This window comes from Triticum urartu, chromosome 5A, assembly GCF_056163025.1.
Source record: "Triticum urartu cultivar PI428250 chromosome 5A, HENAU_Tu73, whole genome shotgun sequence".
Lineage (NCBI taxonomy): Eukaryota > Viridiplantae > Streptophyta > Magnoliopsida > Poales > Poaceae > Triticum > Triticum urartu.
Genome location: NC_141877.1, coordinates 78986963 through 79013035, shown reverse-complemented (window position 1 = coordinate 79013035; position 26073 = coordinate 78986963). Strand labels below are relative to the sequence as shown.

Here is a 26073-nt window from a genome sequence, read left to right as displayed (position 1 = left end):
GTGTACACGATTGGAGGCTACGGCGAGGGATACTTTTACCCAGCATGGGTGGCGGCATGATCTTAGGATTGACCACCCTCCGTTTTAGGCGTCATAGGGACTCTTCATGTTTTTGTATTTCGCCTTTTTATTTTTCATTTATGCGAGAAGACTTTTTCTGGCTGTGTGCATCTTAGTAATGCAGAGGCCGGGTGTAATGCTTAAATCTCCTAAGTAATAAAGTGCCCATTTTCGAAAAAAAACCAGATGTATATAGACATATTTTGAAGTATACACTCACTCATTTTGCTTCATATGTAGCCAATACTGCAATCTCTATAAGGACTTATATTTAGAAAAGGGGGGGAGGTAAATTAGTTGCTAGTAATCTATATCTACATCTATACCAATATAAAAAGACTCAAAGTAGCAAATCCAACAAATCTTATCCATCAAACATCGTTAATCCAACTGCCTATATTGCTCAAATCGTGAGCGCTCGACATATATATTTAGCATGTAATTAATAACATACCAAATATAGACTGTCCATGTAATTAACAGATAGTTGATATTCTACCCAATATTAACGCCCAACAATTTTTTGCATGATATGAACATGTAATTAATTCTCTGTCTGATATTAATGTGCATTGCCCGTACGCTTTTATTACTAGTTAGTAGTAAAAGACACTAATATCATTTTTTAACTTTTGGAAGGGGTGTGTACAAACCCTTAAATACAAACCATGTCTGTTAGAGCTTGTCACAATCCAAACGGTCTGTCCCCCCTTTCCCATTTCATGATTGCTGAGGCCTCTGTCTCTCTCTCTCTCTCTCTCTCTCTCTCTCTCTCTCTCTCTCTCTCTCTCTCTCTCATCCTGCTTATTCCCAACCCGGGATGTCATCCCTCTCCCCTCCTCTATCACCATAGTAGCATGGCATTGATAGAAAATTCTCCATCTATACCACAATATCTCTAGACCCTATAGCATCTTCCCTTTCCCCCATCTCTCTCTGTCTCTCAAACATGTACAAATCCCAACACGAAAATGATATGGCACTCATGACCTAATCACCGCATCCCGCCTCCCCTTCCTCCTTACCCTTGAAACCGACACAGCAAGATTCCATTGCTAGCTACAATGAGCTCCCCTCCTCCACCCCCTCTTCCCGAGGCTTGTTCTATTACCACGGCAATTGCTCCTGATCTCTCCCTTCACATCAGCCCTCCGTTGCCGGACGCGGTGGTCGGCGACGACGGTGAGGTGCGGCTGGGGCTCCATGAGGTGGCGTCCAAGAGGTACCGTGGCCTGGAGGAGATGCTGCACCAGCCGAACAAGGCCCATGGGTTCAAGAAGAGCTCGTGTCCTGCCGTCGGCGGCAGCGCTGTGGCAAGGCCGGCAGCTGGTGGCCGGAAGAGGAGCTCGAGGGCTCCTAGGATGCGGTGGACCACAGCGCTGCACGCACACTTTGTGCGTGCCGTGGAGCTCCTTGGTGGCCATGAGAGTATGTTCATATAAAATCTCAAGATCGTTTAACTAACAACTAGGGTATTTAATTATACACCAGTAGATGTGAGTGCTTGATGTGATGGTTTTGTTTCTCTGTTGGTATTTGAGCAACGTGGGTTCTTCAGCCTGAATGGGTAATTGATTAATTAGTAGCTGATATAATCAGATGATCTCTTGCCAATTGCCTTTGGGGAGTCTGCATGGTGTTTCCTTTGGTACCCTTTTATTTGATCTTTAGTGTCTTCTGCATGTTAATTTTCCAAGAAGGTTATGTCCTATGATTCCCATCTGTCATCAAATGAGTAGAGTGCCATACAAATTCATTCAAATTTCCGCATTTGTGCTCAGTTTAATTTCCATCTATGCATGATTAACCCTTATTGGTCTCTAAAACTCGTTCCCTTTTCATTTGAAACGACATCTTGTAGGAGCAACACCAAAGTCAGTATTGGAACTGATGAACGTGAAGGATCTTACACTCGCTCATGTTAAGAGCCACCTGCAGGCAAGTAATAACTATTACAAAGTCTTCTCTCCTACCATAAGTTTTCACCTACATGTATTCATGTATTTGCTAGCTCAAACATCTTTTTCTCACCGTGCTAACTTCCGATCACTCAAAAACAAAACGATGGAATGCATATAGTAGCCTCTTGTTGTTAGTTGATACCAAGTACCTGTTGTCCTTTTTTGTCTCTAGTCTTGTGCCCTAAATATATGCACACCCCATAACTAATTATTCTGGACTTATATGTCTTAAAAACACAAATAGCAGCAGAATAGATTAAGCTAATTAATTTCCATCTTCATGTTTTTCTACTTGATTTCTTGCATGCAGATGTATAGAACAGTGAAGGGCACAGAAAGATCATGCGCTGCAGGTAAACCACATGGTGCCTAGATCTTTAACACCTTCTTGTCCTTGAAATTAATTTCATGGCTTGAGTTAATTTATCCAAGGTCATGTCACACAGAGTGATGAACTATTGGCATGGGATAAGTGTGTGCCATCTCTAGCTAGCTAGCACCTATAGCCTGTGTGACCCATAAGGCACAACTGTACAGCTAGCTTGTACACAAATGCTTGTATTTTGTAGTGTGATAAGACACATGCACTAATTTAACTATATATATGGTGTGGTTGCAGGCCATGGCCAGACCAGAGATATGGGCTTTCTGAGAAGGGTTGTCGCTGGTGATGAACTGGTCAATGGCTTTGATGGGTTCAACAGCAACATGGTCAACACAACTTCCAATAATACAACTCCTAGGTTTGTACATTAATCTGGTATGATCTGACTGGGTTTATTGATTAAATATAACTGTTGTTGATTAATAATGGTTGTTTTGTTTCATATCTCTTGGTCTTTATGGCACACCAAGTCTGCAACCTGCTTCCTGCACTTGGAGCATGGATGCATGCGTTGTGCTTGCATTTACATCACCTGTGCCTCATTTTAATACTCTGTTGCCTTGTGTGACAGCCGAATATGTGTAGAGATTAAATTGGGATGTCAGCATCTAGAGGAATTTGAATGCACTATTTTAGTCGATGTGGTCAGCTTGGAGTATATATCTATCACATGCTGCAGAATCCAGCTAGTCCTTATATAGACTAAGGTTTCGGGTTTTAATAATGCACAATTGAGTAGTTAATTAACTGCTAGACAAAGGACTGGTATGCGCAATTGGTATGCTTTTGCCACATTTCATATTCACAAGTAGTGGAAACACACATGCATGTATTTTTTCCAAAAAGGACGATAACACTCTGAGCCTCTGCACGAAGAGATGCGCACATCCATGTATTATCTGATTATTTCAGAATGTCAATGCAAATACATGCATGTATATATGCTACTTGGTTGATTTTAACAGCAGATGCTCTTTAACTTCGCATCGCTTGGTTTGATATGAATTAATGTTTTTTTGCTTAAAAATATGAGCACTGTAAATTTAGTTATGTGTGTGTGGTTGACCTTATTGGCCTGTGGCATATAATGCCATCAGCCCATCATTAGAAACCACATGAGTATATCTTGACATAAATTGAAAGTAGAACTTTTATAATTTGATCACTATCTTGAACACATCAAAGTGCCCTTTGAGTCTCTAGCCAAGTTACTTAACCATGCATGCATTATGAGTTTTTTTTTGTTTTTTTTTTGTTTGAGAACCATGCATTATGAGCTAGTACATAGGGACGCACAGCCTTTCCAGCCTCTCTATCATATCAGTTCCTTTTGTCAGCTGAAATGATGAAAATCTCCATCATATACACTTTACCGGGTCACCCCTCAGTCCATGCCCCATCGATCAGCATCTCTTTCGCTAACGTCTATCATGACCTCTCTCCTTCCTTACGGAGAGCAAGCAAGCATAGCTAGCTGTAGGAGGCAGTTGTGCTTGTCTCCTGCACTGCCACTGTACCGTGTGCTCCTGATTTTCACACTCCCAAGCATGCACCCATGCATGCATGCAGCACACTTCCAACCTTCTCCGTCATCTCTCTCCCCTTATGAGTTGCATGCTCCTTGTGAGTCATGATGCACGGGGAGACATTTCCCCTCCTACTCTGATAATTCGCACCGAAATAAATGTTCTGGGTGGTTTTTTCTGCGTGAGTGATCAGAGCATGCAGCTGCGGTTGCGCTTGTGGTTGATCAGATCAGATGATTCAGATCCATATCAATTGCCCCTCTGCCTCTGGTGGCCGGCCCTATCAGGGGGTTGCGCCAATGTCTGTTGGAATCTCGCAAGCAACAGGTAGAAGAAGACAAGGGCAACTCCATTGGCCTTGACCAGGGGGAAAGCCTGCCCTGCCATTTGCTGAAATAGTGGCGAGCATGGACAAGCCACTTGGCAGCGCGTACACTAGCGGAGCTAGCCAGACTGATCGATGTGTGGTGTGGTGGCCATTTTGTTAGGAAACCTCCATGCACGTCTCTCCAACTCTCCTCTCCTTGCTACGTACATGGTCATATCTCATGCACAGCTACCTAGATCCTCCAACTTCAAGACTTGGATTTTATTTTTTTTCTCCATAACAGCCGTGGCAGAATAATATACGTATGACATGATCCCCCTCCACCCAAGAATCCGCGGACATGTACGAACTCTGAACCATCATTTGTCCGTGCATGGAGCTTTGTCTCCCCAAATTATTCGGACTACAGATGTTATATGATTGATGGGGATGAAGCGAGAGAGAAAAAAAGAAAAAAAAAAGTGCTCCGGAGTGAGGGCCAAGTCCGACGTGGTGTGCATTCCAGACACGTCCCGATCCCCCATTTGCCCCGAAATATGAGCTGAATTTGGGTGTTTTTGCAAACAGCTCGAAATATGAGCTGAATTTGGGTGTTTTTGCAAACAGCTCGGACACATAGGATGATTTGGAGGTCCGGCTGTGTGTTGTTTTTTCTCTCTCTCCTCTTGGGACAATATCTAAGGGTGAGTTTGGTTACCTGCATCGAATCCAATCAGGCCTGTGCGGTGCAGCATCTTTTTAAACCCTGGTTATTTGATTTCTTGCATATACTGTTAAGCCTGCATAGCACGATTCTTCAAGCCTCTGGGCCTGGCCCGTTTGAAACGGCCGAATCGGCGGTTCTTGAGAGCCAGGCCCGAGCGATGCTTCGAAGCGCACGCGGGTGGCTCTCTGGAAACCTGTCTGCAGTTAATCCCCCGTCCCTAATCCTATCAATCCCCTCTCTCTCTCCCTCTGCTCCAGTCGATCCCGTCGGCCGCAGCGCCGCCCTCGTCCGCGGAGTCAGCGACGCTGTTGATCAAGAAGTGCCTTCTTCCAGCGGTGGGGCCGGCCACTTCTCCGCCGGTGTCCCCAGGCTTCCCACGGGCCCAGGCTCGCCGCCTCGGGCGCGACTGTGGTGCCCCGACTCTAGAGGCCAAGAACCGCGGCGACGAAGCCCCCCGCCCTTCTGCTCGTGGCGAGCACCAGCGGTTCCTGCCTACAACCGCGAGCCCCGGGCTCGCTCCCTCCGCCTTCCACGCGCTCCAAGGTGGCGCCGACCGTGGTGCTCCGGTCCAAGAAGCCGGCGACTTTGTCGCGCTCCAGGACGCCGCCGACCGTGGCGCTCCGGTCCAAGAAGCCGGCGACTTCGCCGCGCTCCAAGACACCGCCGACCGCAGCACTCCGGTCCAAGAAGCCGGTGCCTTAGTCGTGCTCCAGGATGCCGCAGACCGTCGCGCTCCGGTCCAAGAAGCCGGCGCCTTAGTCACGCTCCAGGACGCCGCCGACCGTGCCGCTCCGATGCAACAAGGTGACGCCTTCGTCGCTCTCCAGAATGCTGCTCGTGGCCCTGTTGGTCTTGTCCGAGGCCCCAGCGAGCCCCCCGGCAACGCCCACGAGACCAACCAGACGAGCGCCAGGAGCCGCGCCGGGTAGCGTCGCCTCGGCGAGCCTCGACCTAGTGAGCCGCACCGTGTCCGGGAGCCCCGGCACAAGGAACGGCTCCGTGGGCGACGCGAGGAGCAGCGAGGCCCGCGACCATCGTCGTCTGCGATGCCTGCAGCAACTCCATCAAGCGCGACTGGACTCATCGCCTCGCTGGTCGAGGAGGACGGCCATGTCTACTCGCTGGCGGCGACCGGGGATGTTCTTTACATCGGAACCTGGCGGTGTTGGCGTGCGTGAGGGCGAGCTCGAGGAGCAGCGAGGCGCCGGGGAGTCGGGCGCGGCCACGGTGCCGCGCATGGAGGAGTCCAGGTGCCGGGCGCGTCCATGGTCACCGGGACCTGGCGGTGGGCATGATGGCAGAGGAAGCTCCAGCGCACTCAACGTGTTTGACGAAATGAGAAGCCAAACCTGGTGGCTGTAAGTTTTGTTGTTAACTCCTAATCATGCATGTATGCAACCAAACATCGGGACAAAATTGCATCTCGATGACATGCCCCCCTAATGCAGGCAACTAATCAAATTGACATCTTTTAGCCCCGTTTTCCCTCACCCAGAACCTGCTTAGACTGGCTCGTTTTCCCTCTAAGTCAAGCCCAGCAGCGAAAGTAACCAAACACGTCCTAGGCTGTCCAACCATACGTACAGGGACAGTTTCAGAGTCCGATTGGAGATGCTTAATATGTAGGTAAAATAAAACATAAAAAGACAGGAGTCTACCAGATGGTACCTTTTTGAACGTCCGGGGGTCCGTCTACTAGCTGTGGTCTAGGGTCATTTTTCTAGAGGGCACCATATGGTGATGTTTCTGGTGTTAACCTGACCCTGACGCCAGGCCCCTCGACATGAAGCTCCGACTCGTATATGTGTGCATTAACTGATTGATTCGTACCATTCTCAAAAGCAAGACAACCCAAAAAAACTGATTGATTCGTACTGCATGCATGCAGGAGGTCAGAGTCACCAGCTGGAGAGCAGGGCCATCACGATGCTTGGGGGACACAAACGGCAGCGGCAGCGGCAGCGGCAACAACAACAATGGTGCCGCCTTACCTGACGACCTCCGAACCTCATGATAATGAACACATGATGCCGGAGAGCGGAATGGCACGGCCAGCAGCCCCACGCCGTGGAAGGCCGTCACCGAACAACACCAGCAGCAGCGGCAGTGACGACGTCGACGAGACCGAGAGCTTCGGATGGCTGGCGTTGACGCGGCGGCGCTACGATGACGGCGGCGATGGGGACTGTGCAGGCGACCGTGAGCTGCAAGGCGCGGCCATGGTTATGGATCCGAGCCTGGAGATGAGGCTGGGGAGGCAGGGGTGGGAGCAGATGGAGCCCTCGGCGTCGGCCTCCAAAGAGCTAACCCCGATCCTCAAGTGCTTGTGAAATGATTATAATAAGTACTCGTGGGATTAATATGTTGTTGATTAACTATTACTGTACTCAACAAAAGCAAGAGCAACCGTGTGAACTCAAAGCTAGCTAGCGAGCTAGTCCTCTGATCGTTTTCACTGAGTTTTAATTATGGTCTCATTCGCCTGGACAGCCGTTGGATCAAGAGCATGCTGAGATTCGTACTGTTGTGCAGTTGTCCAGTCGCGTGTATTTGTTTGTCCGATGGTTGACCGTGCAGCCCGCTCGTTTATGGGCCTTTTACTCTCTTTTTTTTCAGGCTGAGCTTTGGCCTGTTGCGAACAGTGCCACCAGCCACTGTTTTCTATTATTTCTTCTATACTAATAAATGTGCATGTCAAACATGCGTTAATATTTAGACAATAAATTAATTGCACACGGATATTAATCGCAATTGGACGCATCTTTAGTGGAGGGGGAGGGGGGCTGTAGTCGCAACTGCACATTTTCGAAGGCGAATCGCGATTGCAAGTTTTTCATGGCTAGTGGCAACTGCATGTTCCTCTACGGTAGTTCTAACTATATGTTTTCCAAGAGGAGGGGGATCGCAACTACGCATTTTCTAAGGCCGGTCGCAATTACAAGTTTTTCTATGATACTCACAACTCTAAATTTTCAAAGGGGTCTCAACTGCATGTTTTCTATGGAGTAATGCTAGACCTACTAAAACTTACGTATGGTTTTTAAAGGCTAATGTAGATGAAGTTAAGGCTGGTTGTAATGGGAAGTATCTATACTAGTATCATGCATATGATATTAGTGTATGATACTACTTTCTTAATCCATAGTATCATAGATTAGTATCATATAGTACTTTATTTATTATCATGCATGATACATAGTACCATACACTAGTAGAATAAGGGCCTTTAGTTCCGGTTCATAAGGGTCTTTAGTCCCGGTTCCTGAACCGGGACTAAAGGGTCGTTACTAAAGCCTCACCCTTTAGTCCTGGTTCTTACACCAACCGGGACTAAAGGCCCTCCACGTGACCGCTGCCTGGAGGTCCACCTTTAGTCCAGGTTGGTAACACCAACCGGGACTAAAGAAAATTTTATGAATTTTTTTAAAAAAATTCTGAAAAAAAAATTTGATTTTTGTTAAATCTTTTCCCGATTTTCAAATTTCTAAATTATTTTAACCTCTAATCTCTAATCACCCTCATCATTGCTCAATTTAACATCTAATCTCTAATCACCCCTCATCATTCCAAATCATCTAACTTCCCGAACGGTCACCCATCCTCTCACTACTCCAGCCTGAGCACGCTTAACTTCTAGGTTCTATTCCCCCTCGTTTCCAAGTCTGCACTTGTTGTTTTCCTGACAATAGTAAGATGTCAATCGTATTAACCCTCAGGAGTTTAGCTTGAGCATGAAGTCACACGTTTCACTGTTTGAGTTTGAAACTATTATTCTAAAAAACAATAATTATTTAGTAACACTAATATTTCTTGAATAAGTAGGTTGACCATAGTTTGACCACGGTTTGACCAGATTTGACCAAAATTCAAAAAAATTGAAATAATTATTTAGTAACACTAATATTCTTGAATAATTATTTAGTAACACTAATATTTCTTGAATAAGTAGTTTGACCATAGTTTGACCACAGTTTGACCAGATTTGACCAAAATTCAAAAAAATTGAAATAATTATTTAGTAACACTAATATTCTTGAATAATTATTTAGTAACACTAATATTTCTTGGATAAGTAGTTTGACCATAGTTTGACCCCTGTTTGACCAGATTTGACCAAAATTAAAAAAAATTGAAATAATTATTTAGTAACACTAATATTCTTGAATAATTATTTAGTAACACTAATACTTTTTGAATAAGTAGTTTGACCAGATTTAACCAAAATTCAACAAAACTGAAATTTGAGCATATCTTTTTTTCCTTTTGGAATTTGAGGATTCTAAAAATTTGCAAAACTACAAGGAGGGGGGGAGTCATAATTGCAAGTTTTTTAGGAGGCGCAAAACTACACGTTTCTCTATGGTACTCGCGACTGCAAGTTCTTAATGGGGATGTGCAACTGCATGTTTCTCTAGGATAATCGCAACTACACATTTTGATGTGGGGATTGCAACTGCATGTTTTCTAAGGCCGATCGCAACTTCAATTTTCTATAAGGTTCTCTCAACTGCAAGTTTTTAAGAGGGAATTACAACTACACGTTTTCTCTAGGGTAGTCGTAACTGCAAGTTTTTAATGGGGTGGGGTGGGGGGGATCGCAAGTACATGCTTTTTAAAGGCCGATCGAAAATGTGAGTTTCTCTAGAATAGTCACAATTACGAGTTGTTTGAAGGTCGGTCGCAATTGCAATCGCAACTATAAGTTTTAAGTGGGGGCGGGGGAGGGGGGTCGCAACTGCATGTTTTTTGAAGGCCGATCGAAAATGCAAGTTTCTCTAGGGTAGTCACAATTGCAGGTTGTTTGAAGGTCAGTCGCAATTGCAAGTTTCTCTAGGGTAGTCGCAATTGCAAGTTTTCAAAGGGGGCGCAACTACACATTTTCTCTAGGGTAGTTGTAACTACAAGTTTTTGGGGGGTAAAGGAAATATGCCCTAGTGGCAATAATAAAGTTGTTATTTATATTTCCTTATATCATGATAAATGTTTATTATTCATGCTAGAATTGTATTAATCGGAAACTTAGTACATGTGTGAATACATGGACAAAATGAGTGTCACTAGTATGCCTCTACTTGACTACCTCATTAATCAAAGATGGTTAAGTTTCCTAGCCATGGAAAAGAGTTGTCATTTGATGAACGGGATCACATCATTAGAGAATGATGTGATTGACTTGACCCATCCATTAGCTTAGCACTTTGATCGTTTAGTTTGCTGCTATTGCTTTCTCCATAACTTATATGTGTTCCTATGACTATGAGATTATGCAACTCCCGAATACCGGAGGAACACTTAGTGTGCTATCAAACATCACAACGTAACTGGGTGACTATAAAGATGCTCTACAGGTATCTCCAATGGTATTTGTTGAGTTGGCATAGATCGAGTTTAGGATTTGTCACTCCGTGTATCGGAGAGGTATCTCTGGGCCCTCTCGGTAATGCACTATAAGCCTTGCAAGCAATGTGACTAATGAGTTAGTTACATGATGTTGCATTACAGAACGAGTAAAGAGACTTGCCAGTAATGAGATTGAACTAGTATTGAGATACCGACGATCGAATCTCGGGCAAGTAACATACCGATGACAAAGGGAACAACATATGTTGTTATGCGGTTTGACCAATAAATATCTTCATAGAATATGTAGGAACAAATATGAGCATCCAGGTTCCGCTATTGGTTATTGACCGGAGATGAGTCTCGGTCATGTCTACATAGATCTCAAACCCGTAGGGTTCGCATGCTTAACGTTCGGTGACGATTGGTATTATGAGTTTATGTGTTTTAATGTACCGAAGGTAGTTCGGAGTACCAGATATGATCATGGACATGACGAGGAGTCTCGAAATGGTCGAGACATAAAGGTCGATATATTGGAAGGATATGTTTGGACATCGGAATGGTTCCGGGTGAGTTTGGGCATTTACCGGAGTACCGGGGGGTTACCGGAACCCCCCGGGGAGTGTATGGGCCTTAGTGGGAGAGAGGAGGAGGCGTCCTAGGTGGGGGCGCCCCCCCAAGCCCAATCTGAATTGGGGTGGGGGGCCGGCCCCCTTTCCTTCTCCCTCTCTTCCCCTTCTCTCCTACTCCAACAAGGGAAAGGGGGAATCCTACTCCCACCGGGAGTAGGACTGCCCCCTTGAGGCGCGATATAGAGGGCCGGCCCTCCCCCTCCTCCACTCCTTTATATACGGGGGAGGGGGCACCCCATAGACACACAAGTTGATTGTTTAGCCATGTGCGGTGGCCCCCTCCACAGATTTCCACCTCGGTCATATCGTTGTAGTGCTTAGGCGAAGCCCTGCATCGGTAACTTCATCATCACCGTCATCACGCCGTCGTGTTGATGAAGCTTTCCCTCGACACTCAGCTAGATCTAGAGTTCGTGGGACGTCACCGAGATGAACGTGTGCAGATCATGGAGGTGCCGTACCTTCGATGCTAGGATCGGTCGGATCGTGAAGACGTACGACTACATCAACCGCGTTGTCATAACACTTCCGCTTACGGTCTACGTGGGTACGTGGACAACACTCTTCCCTCTCGTTGCTATGGATCACCTAGATCATGGTCTCGAATGCCACTTTTGGGGAACACAGTAATTTCAAAATTTTCCTACGCACATGCAACGAGAGGGAAGAGCGTTGTCCACGTACGAGCCAGGTCGGATCGTGGACAACGCACCGAAACTACGGCGTGATCATGATCTTGCGTGTGCGTAGGAATTTTTTGAAATTACTGCGTTCCCCAATAGTGGCATCCGAGCCAGGTTTGTGCGTAGATGTTATATGCACGAGTAGAACACAAAGGAGTTGTGGGCGTGGGTATATACATATTGCTTGCCGTCACTAGTTGATTCTTGATTCAGCGGTATTGTTGGATGAAGCAGCTCAGACCAACATTACGCGTACGCTTACGCGAGACTGGTTCTACCGACGTGCTTCGCACACAGGTGGCTAGTGGGTGTCAGTTTCTCCAACTTTAGTTGAATCGGATTCAATGAACATGGTTCTTTCTGAAGATCAAAAAGCAATCACTATACCTCGTTGTGGTTTTTGATGCGTAGGTAAGAACGGTTCTTGCTCAGCCCGTAGCAGCCACGTAAAACTTGCAACAACAAAGTAGAGAACGTCTAACTTGTTTTTGTAGGGCATGTTGTGATGTGATATGGTCTAGACATGATACTAAATTTTATTGTATGAGATGATCATGTTTTGTAACAGAGTTATCGGCAACTGGCAGGAGCCATATTGTCGTGGAATTGTCATGGCAGATGTCCTAGTGAAAGGACTTAGTCGTGGAGCCATCGCAACTAGGAAGCTTAAAGGGGTTAAACATGACAAAGGACACGAGAGGCTTATACTGGTTCGGCCCCTTGCGATGAAGGAAAAGCCTAGTCCAGTTGATGTGGTATTGCTAGGTTTCGATGACCAAGGAGCGAAATACGCTAGCTCGGCTCTTGATATGTTGTTTCTTGCCCTGAGCCGCCGCGGGTCGTCCCCTTATATACACGGGTTGACGCCGTGCGGCCTAGAGTCCCAGCCGGCTCATACAACGTGTCTGGCTCGATGACAACTCTTACATGCCTTACTTTACAATTCTTATTCATACATGGCGGTTTATACTTACGGGCCTTAAGCTGCCTCTAGGCTTGGGCCTACTACAAGCCTTATCATAAATCGTCACCTTGTATACTCTTCGGGCTTCCTTTTAAGTAACCCGCCATTGTGATTGACCCGGCCCCTCCTAGGCGGGTCATACCTTGTAGTCATATCCCCAACATTAGGCCCCAGGTTGATTTGAACTCTGTTCATGTCAATCTTCAACACTTAGACGAAATCCATCTTCCACTGCTTGTCAAAGCTCTGAAACCCGCTGTGACGTCATCTTCAGAAAATTTGGAAACCCGCCACGACGTCATCTTTAACGGATCGTTATCTTAAATGCCTTTCCGAAAATTTAGGCATCCATTTAGCTGGATAATCATTATTTTCGCCTTCCTCATTTTTCACGCCTGCCTGTTCACCTATCTCCTTATAAATAGGCACGGTTGGTCTTCCTCATTCTTCTTCTTCCTTCTCTCGCAACCCCTCTGTTGCCCGAGCTCCGCCGCCGCAGCGCTCACCGTCGTCCTCAACCTTGGCCGCTGCATCACCCTGAGTTTGTCTAGAGAACGGCGGCGACCCTCCGCAACAGATTTGCGTTCGTAAGTTTTTGCCTTTCCGCACCTTAGATCCGCATTAGGGTTTGCAAGTTCGTCGGTGTTCTTCGCTGTTCATCATGGATTCTTCGTAGTTTCTCCACCGCATCCTCTTTTGATCCAAAAGAAGCATGGAACTCCTGCGGTAGTTGTTCCGTATCCATTTCGGATGCTAGTAGATTCCCTTTTCTTGCACAAAGGCCTCCTTAGAACTGATGAACTCCTCTACACTAGTTTTTTAGGTCTAGATTTATTTTCCTTTTTGGAGAAATCTTGATCCAAAATAGCAGCAGCAGCCTGTGATACCTGTTTATCTGAGTACTTAGCCATTTTTTTGTCGTTGGCCGCCTTTGAATATCTTTAGTCATGGCGGCTTATCATGCCAGATCATTTTTCCTTCATATATCATTAGCCCTTATTTAAGCCGCCATTACACATATGTATTGAAAACATTAACCTGTGATTCCACCATTTAATTTAAGCCGGCAAATTACTTCCCTTTTAGCTTGTCTTCTCACCATGGCGCCAAAGACGACAACAGTTTGCAATTGGGTCCCTTCCACAGTCACTGACGACATTCTGAAGGATTTCGTTATCATTGGATATTTACCGGAGAAGAACATTATGTCTTACCGTGCTCCTGACCCGGTCGAAGAAAGACCTCAGCCCAAGGACGGCGAAGTCATCATTTTTACTGATCATATGAACCGGGCTTTTTCACCGCCCGACTCAAAATTCTTCAGAGATGTTCTGCACTTTTTCAAGCTTCATCCACAAGATCTTGGACCCAATTCCATATCAAATATCTGCAATTTCCAGGTTCTCTGCGAGGTTTACCTTCAAGAAGAACCTACTGTTGAACTCTTCAGAGAGTATTTTTATTTGAACCGCCAGAATGAATACACCAACGGCCCCAGCTTGGAACTTGGTGGAATTTCGATTCAGCGCCGACAGGGTGCTGTCTTAGTAGTCTTACCAAGCCATCCCAAAGATTGGAACCAAACTTGGTTTTATTGCAAAGACACGTCGCCAGCTGAAGAAAAACCAATGTCGGGTTATCGCGCGGAGCTTCTTGACTCTAAGTTTTTACTCCCTGACAAGCTTACTGCCACTGAACGTAAGAAGCTCATCCCAACCATCAAAAGGATTCAAGCCTTGTTGGGAAACGGCTTAACTGGAGTTGACTTGATCCGTCGTTGGATCGCATGGCGGGTCATCCCTCTAAGCCGGCGCTCTGACTTGATGTATAACTATGCCGGAGGACCAGATGACCCTCTGCGTCATAGTTCTATACAATTGACTAAAGATGCCATTGTTGAAATGTCAACCACCCTCGTAAACAGTAAATACGAGGACTGCAGTAAAGTTGGATCGAATCCTTTCTGCAAACTTAACCCGGCACCCGAGGTAAATCCCCTTGACCCCCTTTTTTCTTCAGTGGGTAAGTACTTGCATGACTTTTAACCTGTTATCTGCCTACATGCAAATCTGAATTTTGGAAGGCCAAATATGATCATGAAGCTGCCAAGAAGGCCAGCGCCGCCGCCATAGCCGCCAAGAAGACAACCCGAAAATCCAAGAAGAAAAGAACTGCTTCTGATATGTTCAAGTTGGATGATGTTTCTGAGTTGGAGATTTCCCTTGACTCTCTTGGCCTGCTTTTTAACAACCTTATTAACACTGACTATTGCCAGGATGACACGGGGGCTAGCCAGGCAGTAGAAGAAGAGGTAACTATTTCCTTCGACTCAACCCCTTTGCCAAGACAGAAAGCTCGACTAGTAACCCGGAAAGTAAGGTTTTCACACCCTTTGGCTTATTTGGATCCTCATTTTCTTTTGAAAAACGGCAACATGAGAGCCGCCGTCAGGCCCGGACCAGTGATGACAATGAACTGCCTTCCGACTTACCAAAAACTCCTCGGAAACGCCAGAATGAGGTTTCTTTCACCTTTGACTTTTGCTTTTGTCAATGAATCTACTTCCTTGCTCTTTTAAACTGTGATTTCACTTTTGCAAGAGATCTCTCGATCTTCTGGTGATTCCTCTCAAACTCAATTTCCGGCTTTCAAGACTGCCCCTGGGTAAAGAAAATTATCTTTCTTCTGCATCTTTAAGTCTGTATCATTATACTAACTCATGAAATTCTTCTTAGTGGTCAAGCAAAGCCCAAGAAAGCCAGGGTGGCTAAGCCGGCGGAAGACCCGAAAGACCCTGCTCCTGAACCGGCAATACCAACTCCTGCTCCTAGACAATCTGAAGCACCAGAAGACCTTGCCGTCAATGTTCGAATAGATCCTCCTGAACCGTCTGTTGATGAAACTATTCTCAACCCATCTACTGTTGATCCGTCAAGCTCAGCTAACCCGCCGATGACTTACGACAATGACGTTTTAATCATTGGTAGTATATTTATTGAATCAGGCAATCCAACTGTACTGGCTAAGCACTCTGCCAAGCAAGAGGCTTTAGAAAGGTAGAAAGTGCGGTTTGACGTCTCTCATTATGCTCACCTGAGTATTAGTGACGTGCTATCTGGATACCTCAGTCATGTGCATTCCAGCCGTGACTCTGAAATTGAGATGGTCAAACAACTGCAACTGAAATATGAGGTATGCTCTCCGGCTTTCATTAGTTTACATATGCTCTGCCAGCCCCCAAGTCTCTGGATTATGATGAACCTGAATGATATGTAGACTTATGATATAGGTTGATGCTCTGTCTTAGATTTTCCCTAAGTCCAGTGGATTAGCCTAAATTGCACCTGTAGTCCCCAAGGGCCGGCTTAATTCATCATGGATGAGCCGGTACTTGACTTCATAACTGTCTTGAATTAGTCCAAACAAATGTTGTTATCTGGCTCAAGATGAAAAACTTTCTTAATATCATGCATTAGCCCCCAAGTGCCAAGCGTTTTTACTTGTAAAACACTTGGGACTTTAATCATAGAAGAGTCATTTTTGCCTTTAAAAATTGCTTTGGCAGACATTAGCCCCCAAGTGCCGAGTGGTGTTGCATTGCAAAGCACTTGGGACTTTAATCATTATGACTTTTATTAGAATAAATTTTTGACACACCTGTGCCTGTCTGTACCCCGCCATCACTGAATTGGGTTCTCAACTGACTGACGCAAAGACCCGGTTGGCGGCTCAAGTGGCTGAGATAAAGAATGCCGGCACCAAACTCCAGTTGAGCCTATCTGAAGCAGAGAAACTAAAGACCAGTTTTAACGTGGAGAAAAAATCCTGGGCCGATGAAAAAACCTTGCTGATACAGCGTGCTGAGACAGCCGAGGAGGCTCTCAAGGAGGTTACCACGGAGCTCACCAGTTTAAAAACAGTGTGTCTCAGATGGTCTTTGCAATCTTTGGTGAGTCATTTTATTATTTACTTGAATTCTATTTTTGCCAGAAATATAAGCCGTCTGCTTAACCTTTTAAAATACTAGGTCCATGGAGCAACAATCTAAGCCAAAACAGCTTAACAAAACTCAAGGCGGTTTACACCCTGGTGGAGCAGCTGTACACTGGAGCTCAACGGGTGCTTGCCATTATTTCCCCAGCCAATCAAGGCCAAACCTCTTGAGTGATATTTTGAAGAAGTTATCTATCTTACCCGCCAGATTCCAAGAGGTCAAGCGGTCTAGTGCAAGAGCCGGAGCCCTCACTGCTCTAAGCCGCTCCAAAGCCTGGGTGCCGGAGCTAGACCCGGCGGATGTAGCCAAGGGGTATCCTAGCCTTAAGGAAGATGGGGCTCTGTTTGATCAAGATGATTTTGCTGCTTGTGTGAGGGGAGTTCGTCCTCATGCTACCATCCTTGGCGACGAGACCAATATTGATAAGTATCAGTCGGGTTTTGACGTTAAGAATAAAAAGATGGCGACTCCTTCTTATAAAGTGACAGATCTCATCCCGCCGGTTCACCAACACACCTTTTCCCCAGAAATTGACCCGTCTGGTCTAATTGATGATGAAGCTGAGTTCGTTGCTCTTCATGGCTTTGATTGGTCCAAGCCCAGTTTCCAACCAGTGAAGGAAGATGAACCGGCGAGGGAGGAGTCGTAACCATCCAAATAATCCGGCTAAGACTTAATGAACCGGCCTTAGCTTAACATCTGCTTAGGAGAAAAAATAGTTTTAACCTTTTGGGATCCCAATGCCTTGTAATAGGCTAGCTTAAAACTGCATATTCTGCCTATGCCGTCGTGCATATCATACTGCGTACGACTTTTTTTATCCGTCATGTCAATATATGCTTTACATCCTTTATCATATCTGCAATGTTTAAACCTATTCCTGTATGTGAAAGATGAGAAACTGTCCTGGCGGTTTATCGCTGGACGGGTCAAAAACACCCAATACATAACTATGAAATTACCATAGCGGAATAATCAGGGATAGATGTAAAGATAAATAAGGCTGGAAAGCCTTTGATTAAAGAAAAAACATAGATAAGTCTGTTTATGAACGACAATGTCATACCTATGCTCTTTGATGCTGGACTGTCGGTTTATGTGACCCGGATAGTAAGGGTGACAATCCAATCGTTTTAGAAGTCACTACTTCCATATGCCTGATGACTGTTATACATTGGCAACTTATTCTCAAAGAACCAAGCTGGCTTAAATTGAAACCATACTTATAGTTAGATTCTAGACAACAAAAACAAGTAAAACAAAAAGGTATCTTTCAAATAATGTAAATAAAGCATCAAGAAAAATTTGGAGGCTTCTGATTCGAATATGATCAGTAAACTGGACCAAAGGGGTTAAGCTAGGATTTGAATACGATCATGTAGCCCCCAGTGGCTTTGGCGTTGCGCCGATCAAGAGGGTACCGACAGCTATGTTCTCTTTGGTTCGAATACGACCTATGTTTGAACAGGAAGCCCCCAGATGACCTTGATAGGTTTTTAACGACCCTGATTCAAATACGATCCAAGTCGGACCCAAAAGCGGTTAAGCTATGATTCGAATACAATCATGAGCCGGACCAAGAGGGTTAAGCTAGATTCAAATACGATCAGCCTCCACTTGGTCGTCTTATACTTAAGATAACAAAGATATGTGATCATTAAGGAAAAAAGGACAGTGGTCCTGCTTTATTATTTATCATAATATATATAACGTCAAAGTATGTACATTATGAGAGCCGGTGGCTCAAGTGTAGAAAGGCCGAAGTTGAGCAATATTCCATGGTCGGCGGGTCTCCTCCTCCGACTTACGTGAGTCTTTGTGCTCTCGAACATCGATATGGTAGTATGACCCGTTATTCAAGTTCTTGCTGACCACAAAGGGTCCTTCCCAAGGTGGGGATAGCTTGTGTGCATCAGACTGATCCTGGATGAGCCGAAGCACCAAATCACGTTCTTGAAAGCTTCTTGACTTAACTCGGCAGCTATGATAACGACGTAGGTCCTGTTGGTAAATCGCTGAGCGGGCTGCTGCTAAGTCACGCTCTTCATCCAATAAATCAAGCGCATCCTGACGGGCTTGTTCGTTATTAGCTTCAACGTAAGCCGCCACTCGGGGCGAGCCATGACGGATGTCACTGGGCAGGACTACCTCTGCTCCATAGACCATGAAGAAAGGCGTATAACATGTGGATATGTTAGGGGTAGTATTGATGCTCCATATCACAGAGGGTAACTCTTCCACCCAACAACCCAGCGTCCGTTGTAAAGGGACCATAAGCCGGGGTTTTAGACCTTTCAGGATTTCCTGATTGGCTCTTTTAGCTTGACCATTGGATTGGGGGTGAGCTACTGATGAAACATCAAGCCGAATATGTTCCCGGTGGTAGAATTCTTCCATAGCTCATTGTGATAGGTTGGTGCCATTGTCAGTAATAATGCTGTGTGGAAAACCAAAACAAAAGATCACTTTCTTCATGAATTGAACCGCCGTGGCCACATCACACTTACTGACCGGCTCTGCCTCAACCCATTTTGTGAACTTGTCCACTGCCACAAAAAGGTGCATCTTTTTATCTTTGGATCTTTTGAAAGGTCCAACCATATCAAGCCCCTAGACTGCAAACGGCCAAGTAATTGGAATCATCCGCAATTCCTGAGCCAGCACGTGCGCCCGTCGTGCGAATTTTTGACACCCATCGCACTTACTGACCAGATCCTCCACATCAGCGTGAGCCGTTAGCCAGTAAAAACCATGGCAGAAAGCTTTGGCCACAAGAGACTTTGACCCGACATGATGGCCACAATCTCCTTCATGGATCTCACGAAGAATTTCTTGACCTTCTTCAGGAGAGACACAACGTTGAAACGCTCCGGTGACACTGCGATGATACAGCTCACCATTGGAAATTGTCATTGACTTCGACCGCGGGTTATCTATGTAGCCAAGGTCTCATCCTCCAGCAACTCGCCCCGGGTCATATAAGCCAAATACAGCACTGTCCAATCTGGAATGACATGAAGAGCCGCCACCAATTGTGCTTCTGGGTCTGGAACAGCCAAGTCTTCCTCTGTAGGCAACTTGACAGAAGGGTTATGCAGAACATCTAAAAAAGTGTTAGGTGGCACCGACTTACGTTGAGTTCCCAACCGTCTTAAAGCATCGGCTGCCTCGTTCTTTCTGCGGTCAATGTGCTCCACTTGATAACCCTTGAAGTGTCCGGCAACAGCGTCAACCTCACGATGATAAGCCGCCATGAGAGGATCCTTGGAATCCCACTTGCCTGATACTTGCCGAGCCACCAAATCTGAGTCGCCAAGGTACCGTACCCGGCTCAAACTCATTTCTTTAGGCATTCGAAGACCATGGAGTAAAGCCTCATACTCAACTGCGTTGTTAGTACAAGGAAACATCAACTGCAACACATAACAAAACTTGTCACCTCGAGGGGAAGTTAAAACAACTCCAGCCCCCGAGCCCTCCAATTGCCTGGATCCATCAAAATGAATCGTCCAATATGTGTTGTCTGGCTTCTCTTCAGGTATTTGCAACTCCGTCCAATCATTAATGAAATCCACCAGTGCTTGAGATTTGATGGCTGTACATGGCATGTATTTTAAACCGTGAGAGCCAAGTTCAATGGCCCACTTGGCAACTCGTCCCCTGGCTTCTCTATTTTGAATAATATCTCCTAAAGGAGCAAAGCTAACCATAGTGATAGGATGACCCTGAAAGTAATGCTTAAGCTTCCGGCTCGCCATGAACACCCATAAACGAGTTTCTGCCAATGTGGGTATCTCTGTTTGGACTCAATGAGCACCTCACTGACGTAGTAAACCGGCCGTTGAACTGGATATTCCTTACCAGCCTCTTTGCGCTCTACAACAATGGCCACACTGACAGCACGTGTGTTAGCGGCCACATATAACAACAGTGGCTCCTTATCAATGGGAGCAGCAAGAACCGGCGGCTCAGCGAGCTGTCTTTTCAGATCTTCAAAGGCAGAGTTAGCAGCATCACTCTAGAGAAAATCATCTGTCTTCTTCATCATTTGATATAACTACATAGCCTTCTCCCCTAACCGGCTTATGAACCGCTTAAAGCCGGGACACGACCCGCCAGCTGCTGAACATCATTGATGCATGCCGGCATAGCCAAAGATGTAATAGCCTTGATTTTCTCCGGGTTAGCCTCAATGCCTCTGTTAGACACCAGGAAACCCAAAAGCCTGCCTGCTGGTACTCCAAAAACGCACTTGGCCGGGTTGAGCATCATCTTGTAGACCCAGAGGTTATCAAAGGTTTCCTTCAGATCATCTACCAAGGTTTCCTTCTCTCTGGATTTCACCACTATATCATCCACATAAGCATGAACATTATGCCCAATCTGATTATGAAGACAGTTCTGCACACACCGCTGATAAGTCGCCTGGGCACTCTTAAGCCCAAAGGGCATGGACACATAACAAAATGCTCCAAATGGAGTAATGAAAGCTGTCTTCTCCTGGTCCTTAACCGCCATCTTGATCTGATGGTAACCAGAGTAAGCATCCAAAAAGCTTAAACACTCACAACCTGCCGTAGCATCAATGATTTGATCAATACGAGGGAGAGAAAAAGGATGAACCGGACAAGCTTTGTTTAAGTCCGTGTAATCCACACACATATGCCAGGTGCCATTCTTTTTAAGCATGATCACCGGGTTAGCCAACCACTCTGTATGAAAGACTTCAAAATGAATCCGGCTGCCAAAAGCCGGGCCACCTCTTCTCCAATAGCCTTGTGCCTTTCCTTATTGAACCGCCAAAGAAACTGCCTGACCGGCTTAAACTTTGGATCAATATTGAGAGTGTGCTCAGCGAGTTCTCTCGGTACACCCGGCATGTCAGAAGGCTTCCATGCAAAGATGTCCCGGTTCTCACGGATGAACCCGATGAGCGCGCCTTCCTATTTGGTATCCAAATTAGCACTGATAATAAATTGTTTGGATGAGTCTCCAGGCACAAAATCAATCATCTTGGTATCATCAGCTGACTTAAACTTCAGCGCCGGCTCATGCTCCATAGTTGGCTTCTTCAAATATGTCATGTCTGTCGGGTCAACATTGTCTTTGTAGAACTTTAACTCCTCCGTTGCGCAAACAGATTCTGCGTAAGAAGCATCGCCTTCCTCATACTCTAAGGCTATTTTCCGGCTTCCATGTACTGTGATAGTACCTTTATAACCCGGCATCTTGAGCTGCAGATAAACATAACACGGCCGCACCATGAATTTTGCATAAGTCGGTCGCCCAAACAGGGCGTGATATGGGCTCTTGATTTTAACCACCTCAAAGGTTAATTTCTCAGCCCTGGAATCATGTTCATCTCCAAAAGCTACCTCCAGCTCAATCTTACCCACTGGATATGCCGACTTACCAGGCACCACTCCATGAAAAATAGTGTTGGACGTCTTAAGACTTCTGTCAGTCAACCCCATGCGACGGAATGTCTCATAATAGAGGATGTTGATGCTACTGCCTCCGTCCATGAGCACTTCAGTGAATTTATATCCACCAACCCGAGGCGCCACCACCAAAGCCAGATAACCCGGATTGTCAACCCGGGGCGGGTGATCCTCCCTACTCCATAGAATAGGTTGCTCATACCATCTCAAATAGCGAGGAACCGTCGGCTCAACAGCGTTGACCGCTCTCTTATGAAGTTTCTGGTTCCTTTTGCATAGGCTGGTGGTGAACACATGATACTGCCCACTACTTAGCTACTTTGGGTTACTCTGAAACCCAGAGTGCTGCTGCTGCTGACCTCCTTGGCCAGATTGCTGATTATAACCACCTTGATTACCTTGAGGGCCCTGGCCATGAAAACCGCCACCGCCTGAATTGCCGCCCAGGCCATGAAAGCCGCCGCCACCTGAGCCGCTGCCAGGTCCATGATTACCGACGAACATGTTAGAATTCTTGAAAGCCTTCATGATCGTCCAATCTTTCCATACATGGGTGGCCCGCTTCTCCCGGGTGTCGTGTCTTGGACAGGGTTCATTTAGCAACTGCTCAAGGGTGGGACCTGACCCGCCTGACCGAGGAGGTGGCCTCCCCTTACGCCGTTGATTGTTGCCCTGCGCGTTGGTGTTAGCCACAAACTCCAGACTACCGTCAGCCTTACATTTATTATTACCTCCTTGATTTTTCGGGTTATGCTGGTGAATTTTGCCGTTGCCATTCTTCTTTCCCTTCCCTGTCTTCTCTTCGTCAGACACGGGATCCTTGGTACTATCACAGTCGGTGTATTTGACCAGAGCCGCCATCAGCTGGCCCATGTCATTGCAATCACGCTTGAGCCGCCCCAGCTTCTGTTTCAGAGGTTCAAAATGGCAATTTTTCTCCAACATTAAGACCGTGAAGCCGGCATCCATCTTATCAGATGAATGTATTATTTCCTTCACCTGATGCACCCAATGGGTCGTGGATTCACCTTCCTCTTGCTTGCAATTAGTCAAGTCCACAATCGACATGGGTTGCTTGCATGTATCTTTGAAGTTCTAAATAAACCGGGCCTTTAACTCTGCCCATGAGCCGATGGAATTGGGTGGCAACCCCTTCAACCAAGTGCGAGCTGTTCCATCTAACATCATAGTGAAGTACTTGGCCATCGCTGCGTCGCTGACCTCCAATAATTCCATGGCCATCTCGTAACTTTCAATCCATGCCCCGGGCTGTAAGTCGGCTGTGTAATTAGGCACCTTACGAGGCCCCTTAAAATCCTTTGGCAAGCGCTCATTACGCACAGTCGGCACCAAGCAAGGGACACCTCCAGTCCTCGTGGCCACGCCCGCTTCAACAGAAGTTGTTGGATAAACCAGAAAAGCCTGGTGAGTCGCCTGCTCAGCCGCCTGCTGAACCGCCCGCTCAGCCTCTTGGCGGATCCTATCCTGGTCAACCAAGTTAAGAGATCCATCATGCGCCAGGTCATGCCTACATGGCTGGTTACGACGCTGGGCGTTGCTTGACACGGCTGCTGAATCCATATGCCTGCTATAGCTCGGGCTCCGTCTTGGGCGGGGGGTCGAATGGATCCTGTCTCGACTATAATAGTATGCTTGCTGTTGTACCAGAGCCGTCTGAAGAAGTTCTCTGACCCTTCGCGTTTCGATCGCCGTCGGAGAGTCGCCTTCCATCGGGAGAGCCTTCAAGCGTGCCGATGCAGCGATCAGATTCTCCAAAGGGTTAGAAAAATGACCCGGTGGTGTTGGTGCATAACAAGGCGGAGCAGTATTCACACGAGGGGGTTCCCTAGCCCGTGGTTGAACCGGCGCCCCAGCCCCGGGTGTTGTAATCCGGTTTGCCTCCGGCAGGTTACTGGGACCTGCCCCGGGCGTGTGGAAGAGGTTCCTAGAATCGTAAGTCAGAGGCATGCGTGATTGAGTCTTCTGGTGCCTTCTCCTCATGACCTCATTTGATGCGTTCAGATCCATCATGAGCCGAAAGGTTTCTGACTGAAGTTGCTGAGCCCGAGCATACAAAGCCGCCCGCTCTAAAGCCATCCTGACGTCCTCCGCTGCCAAGTTTTCCTTGGCTTGTGCTACCTCCCCGCGTAACCGTGGCACCTCCGCATCATGCTGAGCCTTATCCGCCGGTTCGACCAAGGCGGTCAATATGGCCGTCATCCTATCCATGAGATCCATCAGCACCTGAGCAGGCGGGCGCGCGGGGTCTCCTGACCCGGCCACTGCCGACCCGGTGGTTATTGCTGCCGCAGCCGTAGAGTTTTGAGCGGGCTGCGTACCATTCATGAAGATCCCCGCTATGTTCGGCGGCTCAAAGGGGTCCGGAATACTGCTGCCATCGGAACAGCCCCCAAGCCCGCCATCTTGTAGTTGATACAATGAATCTGTCTCACCTGTGGACGACTCACCGTCAGAGTAGACGGCCGTCTCACCGCCATCCATAGATCCTTCAGAAAACTCCCCTCCATGGATGCAACCCACGAAGGCATGCTTCACGGTGGGCTGAGTCCGGGCGGGTCTCGCACGCTGAGCCATTTTGATGAGGTCGGTGCAGATGTCCGGCTCAGGGCCCGACTCGTCGATCCGGCCGATGAAGACGTGGATTCCACCGAAGGGGACCCGGTACCCGTACTCAATTGAGCCGGCGTCGGGGCCCCAGCCTGCATCATCGATGTAGAGCTTGCCACGACGACTCTTGGTCATCCGGCCCACAACGTATCCCTTGAGACCTTCGAAGCTGCCCTTCAAGAACTCAAATCCACCCTGCGCTAGCCCCACGGTGGGCGCCAACTATCGTGGAATTGTCACGGCAGATGTCCTAGTGAAAGGACTTAGTCGTGGAGCCATCGCAACTAGGAAGCTTAAAGGGGTTAAACAGGACAAAGGACACAAGAGGCTTATACTGGTTCAACCCCTTGCGATGAAGGAAAAGCCTAGTCCAGTTGATGTGGTATTGCTAGGTTTTGATGACCAAGGAGCGAAATACGCTAGCTTGGCTCTCGATCAATTGTTTCTTGCCCTGAGCCGCCGCCAGATCGTCCCCTTATATACACGGGTTGACGCCCTGCGGCCTAGAGTCCCGGCCGGCTAATACAACGTGTCCGGTTCGGTTACAACTCTTACATGCCTTACTTTACAAGTCTTATTCATACATGGCGGTTTATACTTACGGGCCTTAAGCCGCCTCTGGGCTTGGGCCTACTACAAGCCTTATCATAAACCGTCACCTTGTATACTCTTCGGCCTTCCTTTTAAGTAACCCGCCATTGTGATTGACCCGGCCCCTCCTGGGCGGGTCATACCTGGTAGTCATATCCCCAACACATATGGTTGTCACTTTATTGTATGAAATGCAATCGCTATGTAATTGCTTTACTTTATCACTAAGCGGTAGCGATAGTCGTAAAAGCAATAGTTGGCGAGATGACAATGATGCTTCAATGGAGATCAAGGTTGAAAGGATCGATATAGTTGACTAGAGGGGGGGGTGAATAGGCAACTAACAATTTTTATCTTTTCTTTACCAATTTAAACTTTGCATCAAAGTAGGTTGTCTAGATATGCAACTAGGTGAGCAACCTATATGATGCAACAACAATAAGTAAACAAGTGAGCAAAGGAAGTAACACAAGATAAGCTCGCACGAGTAAAGGGATGAGATAACCAAGTGTGGAGTCGATGAAGACGAGGATGTGTTACCGAAGTTCCTTCCCTTTGAGAGGAAGTACGTCTTCGTCGGAACGGTGTGGAGGCACAATGCTCCCCAAGAAGCCACTAGGGCCACCATATTCTCCTCACGCCCTCACACAATGCGAGATGCCATGATTCCACTATTGGTGCCCTTGAAGGCGGCAACCGAACCTTTACAAACAAGGTTGGGGCAATCTCCACAACTTAATTGGAGGCTCCCAACAACACCACAAAGCTTCACCACAATGGAGTATGGATCCGCGGTGACCTCAACCGTCTAGGGTGCTCAAACACCCAAGA

At 46.8% G+C, this 26073-nt stretch overlaps 1 protein-coding gene across 1 annotated transcript; it reads left to right on the top strand.

Annotated features, from left to right (window-relative positions):
• Nucleotides 1-802: 802 nt before the first annotated feature.
• On the top strand, nt 803-7505 carry LOC147970347 (uncharacterized). Its single transcript, XM_087525559.1, has 5 exons — nt 803-1488; nt 1922-1998; nt 2332-2374; nt 2641-2764; nt 6855-7505. Exons 1-5 carry the CDS (start codon nt 1125-1127, stop codon nt 7294-7296), a joined length of 1050 nt encoding a protein of 349 aa, XP_087381685.1. The 5' UTR covers nt 803-1124; the 3' UTR covers nt 7297-7505.
• The last annotated feature ends 18568 nt before the right edge of the window (nt 7506-26073 follow it).